This window comes from Geospiza fortis, unplaced genomic scaffold (assembly GCF_000277835.1).
Source record: "Geospiza fortis unplaced genomic scaffold, GeoFor_1.0 scaffold54, whole genome shotgun sequence".
NCBI classification, from domain to species: Eukaryota; Metazoa; Chordata; class Aves; order Passeriformes; family Thraupidae; genus Geospiza; species Geospiza fortis.
The window spans coordinates 6,378,961-6,383,057 of NW_005054301.1; the positions used below are offsets into that span (position 1 = coordinate 6,378,961).

General features: G+C 47.1%; 1 protein-coding gene across 1 annotated transcript in view; it reads right to left on the minus strand.

Annotated features, from left to right (window-relative positions):
* NPC2 (NPC intracellular cholesterol transporter 2) overlaps positions 1-441 on the minus strand; it is a 2,624-nt gene extending 2,183 nt beyond the window's left edge. The window contains exon 1 of the mRNA XM_014310649.2: positions 399-441. Within this exon, the coding sequence (XP_014166124.1) occupies positions 399-441 (43 nt within the window). The remainder of the gene's footprint in view (positions 1-398) is intronic.
* Between the last annotated feature and the right edge of the window lie 3,656 nt (positions 442-4,097).

A 4,097-nucleotide genomic window follows, 5' to 3' on the forward strand; every position in this document is an offset into this window, starting at 1 on the left:
CCGCCCGCGGGGCCGGGCCGGAGCCGCCGAGAGATCCCGGGGGGGCCGGGGGGAGGAACCCCCCGCCGCCGGGGCCGAGGGCAAGGCTGCAGCCGGGAAAAGGGCGGTGGGAGCCCGTCGTGACAGGGGACGAGAGGACAGCCCGGGAGTGGTGGTGGTGTGATGGAACTACAGCCCTTGGACAGGCGGACTGACACCGTCTCCAAAAGCGCTGCCACTGGACATGCCCACTCCCGGGCTGTCCTGGGACAGTCAGTGTCAAAGGCAGCAGCCGGAGGACAGGCTCAGATACAGGCAGTGCCATGGACCGGGAAGCTCTTTTGCTGCCCCCGCTGAAAGGGGATAAAACAACGCCCACAAAGCTGCTGTGGTAGACTCGTCCGTGGCCTTGTTCATACGTATCCCATACCTCCTGTTCTGCGTGTTGAAAGCTGTTTGCATAACACGAGTGCCAAGAATTACATCTGCTGAGTACCTGGCGTGTCTGCCGCCTTTCACAGAGCACACACATGCCAGTTCTGGTTCTCAAACTCGTGAATTGCTAGAGACTCCCTGCTTTGTGCTGTGGATGCCAAGGCAAACCAGATGACGCTTCAGAAAGCATTTGACCCAAACTGACGTTTACAACTTTTCACCAATTTCACATGGTAGCAAATTTAAGCCTTTCTGGGATCATGTCAGAATACAGTAGAGAGGCACATGAATGCTGACTTGGTAGGAACGTGGCAGGGCTGACACAGCGTCCCCACTTCAGACCTCTGTCCCAGTGAGGTGTCTGCCTGCTCAGCTGCAGCTGCACAGCCCAGTGACTCAGAGGTGGCACCTCACGCTTTGCTCAGGCCCTCTGCAATGGGTGTCACATCAGAAAGGGGTGTGGGGCTTTTTAATGGTTATTTTTTTAGATTTCAACTAAGCATTCAGTTTCAAGACACATGCATAGCAGGATACTTACCAAAGCTCTATTTTAAAAAAAACAAAAACAAAAACAAAACAAAACAAAAACCCAAACCAACCAACCAAACAAACAAAAGCCCCCAAAAACCAAAAAACCACCCTCAAAAAACCCCTGCTGAGACTAAGCCATATTTAACACTACCTAGCACACTTTATAACTGACCCAGATAAAGGCTTTTCCTTGTGCATGGAAAGCATGCCCTTCAAAAGGCTTCCCTTATCCACATCCTTCAAGTCTTACAGATGGTAAACAAAGCTGCCTATCTGACTGCTGGTAACAGAACTGCTGTCAAGTCAGAGCAACACCATAAAGTGCCGTCACACATTCACAGGATAAGCAGTCCTTGGAATTTGCTTGGGAGCAAATTCCACAGTCCAAAATCAGGATGCCTCCCTGTGAAACAACTTACCAGGTATCTTTGCTTCACAGATGCTTCTACACAATGGCAGTGACTATGTACATACAAGTCAACACACATTTCAAAGGCTTTGAACTAAAAATCATTGCATCTAGGATCCAAATTAACATTTTCACAGAAAATGTTTCCCTCCCTGCACACCAAAATGGAGTAGTAAAAAGCCTAAAAAGTGTATGTCTGTAAATCTACAGCCAAGGCCTTTACCAAAGAAAGAAGCAGAAACCTTCTGCCCAAGGTTTTTAGCTGATATCAAACATTACTATGGTGTCAGTTTTGCAATAACATTACTAAAGCCTTAATTCCCCAGGGCAGCATAAGCATCTTGGGCCAAACAGACCTTGCTTTTAGGCACATGCCCCCTGTGACATCTGATAATAGGCATAAGCCTCCAGGTTCCCTTGGAGCCAAAAATTGCTTAAGAAAGATTCAAATCAACTTCAGGCGGATCTCATTATTTTGCGGATGGAGGTCCTTTCAGATTACCAACATCACAGGGAGCTTATGCTGCACTGCAGAAACACCAGTGGAAAAGGCTAAGAAAGCTAGCAGACAAATTCTCTCCAGCAAGACTGATACTGGACTTGCTAAATTTTGTAGTTCAACCAATTCTATTACACGAGGATAAAGCCTGAAGCTCCACTTCATCAGCCATCTACACCTGATTAATCCAAATCCCTCCAACAGCACAGCACTTGCAGCTCAGTAAACAGATGTGCTTGCAGGCACTACAGTGGCAGCGAAATAAGCAGGCAGGTTCTCAAGAAAATCCACATACAGAGACTAATCAATTTAACTGTTCTTTCAGCCAGAACATGTTCCTTTTGCTACAGATCGTCAGAACTCACATTTAAATTCATCACATCCACTCTTGCATTCAACACCATGCCAGAGGTTTTATTATCACCAGTTTCTGAAGCACTGAAACAAGTTTCACTTCCCTTCAAAATAGATAAAAGATTGTTTTAGCATCATATTGCAGAGGAGAAATGAGCAAAATAGCTAGAAAATTCAACTCTCAGATAAATCTCTTCAATACAGTGTGCTTAAAGAGAGCTAAAGGAACTCCCCAAACCAAGACACCACAAACCAGAATAAGAACAGAAAATCAAAACACAAACTTAAAAACAGATTATGTCTACCTATCAGAAACAAGATGACAAAAAATTATGAGAATCCAAGAAGGAAGAAAAACTAGATTGTAACTTCATGAAAAAAAACCAACTAACCATCCCTGTACCACATAGGTGACTGAAGGAAAAAATGGCCAGTGATAAGATGCAAGGGAATAGCTGTTCTCCTTAGTTAGCCCCCACCTCTCCTTGTCACATTAAAAAGTTGTCCCTAGAACATGAGTCTCTCCTCAGCAGAGCAAATTATTAATTATATTAACTGTGAGTGATGTTAGTTGGCCTTTTCCTCGTTCTTTCAGTCTGCAGTAATCACTTCAGCAAAGTCTCAAAGACCCTTGAAGCTGCTTGCCACACTTCTGTCACTTAACACCTTTCTGTCACTTTACCACAGTAAAAATGAAGGCAACTCCAAAATAAGTGTCTGTTTTTTGGGGCTACATCCATTCTCCAAAAGGTGTTCACAGTTGAATACAGCCACAACATGGAGAAATGCAGCAAGATTAGTCTAATACACCCTACAGGAGTGAGAAAGAAAGCTAATGCAATATGGAAAGAAATCAGGCATGATGCTTCTGCGTCTTTTCTCTGAGGAGGTTTTCATTCCTTCCCCCAAAGTTGTCAGCTTTTGGGATGCCACACTGATAATAATCGAGAAACACTCCAATATGTTTTTATTTAAACATTCAGTGTTCCACTATGCCTAATGAGGATTCATAACTATTGCAGGTGCCTGCATTAATACCAGTCCTGCTGGGACCCTGCCTGCAGTACTTTCCTGCTTTACCCTAGCATCATTAGAGCTAACCCAAGAGTAGGCAAAATTAAACAGCTCAGACCAGTCTTTATTTACATGCTCAGGGTGGAACAAAAAGCAAAACCCCGTTGTTACAGAAGAATCACTTTGCTTGGAGCAGGAGGGTGAGAAAGCAAACTGTGACAAGGTCCTGAAGTCCTCTGACGGTAAATCACCCCCTCCTGCTGGGATGACAGGTTTTCTTCCACCAGTCTTTCACACAGTCACTGTATGACTCTCCACAGGCCTGGCTAGGGCTGAGGAACAGGATTCCTCCCCCAGAAGCACATGAGGAACAAAGAGATAAACACTCTTTTAACCAAAAGCGCTCCGTGATCGACCGGCTAGGCCACTGTCACACGGCAAACGAGCAGGAGGAGCTGAAACCACCGTGGGAGGGCAGCGAGCCCCAGGCGGCCGTAGGGGCCTGCCTGCAGCCGTGGGGGGCCTCGGGGGCCGGGGCCTCCTCCCGCCCTCGCTGCGGCGGGAGGCGCGGGACGGTGTGGGTGTGAGAGCGCCGGGCAAGCGCTCCAACTGGGGACGACTGGCCTCCAGCAGATAAAAGAAGAGCAAAGCGGAAAAGCCGGAATCAGGGAGAAACCCTAAAAAACCCCTGTGTTTGCTCTTCAGCCTACTCAACTCCCCTGCGGCGGCACCTTGACCCTTCTCTGGGTTCTAATCAGGATAACTTTACGGCTAACCCCGGGACAAGCATGCGCGGACGGACAGCGCTCGCTGCTTGTTTTATTACTCTTCACTGCTTCATGGCTGCAAACGCCCCTAATAGCGAACAGCAGCTTC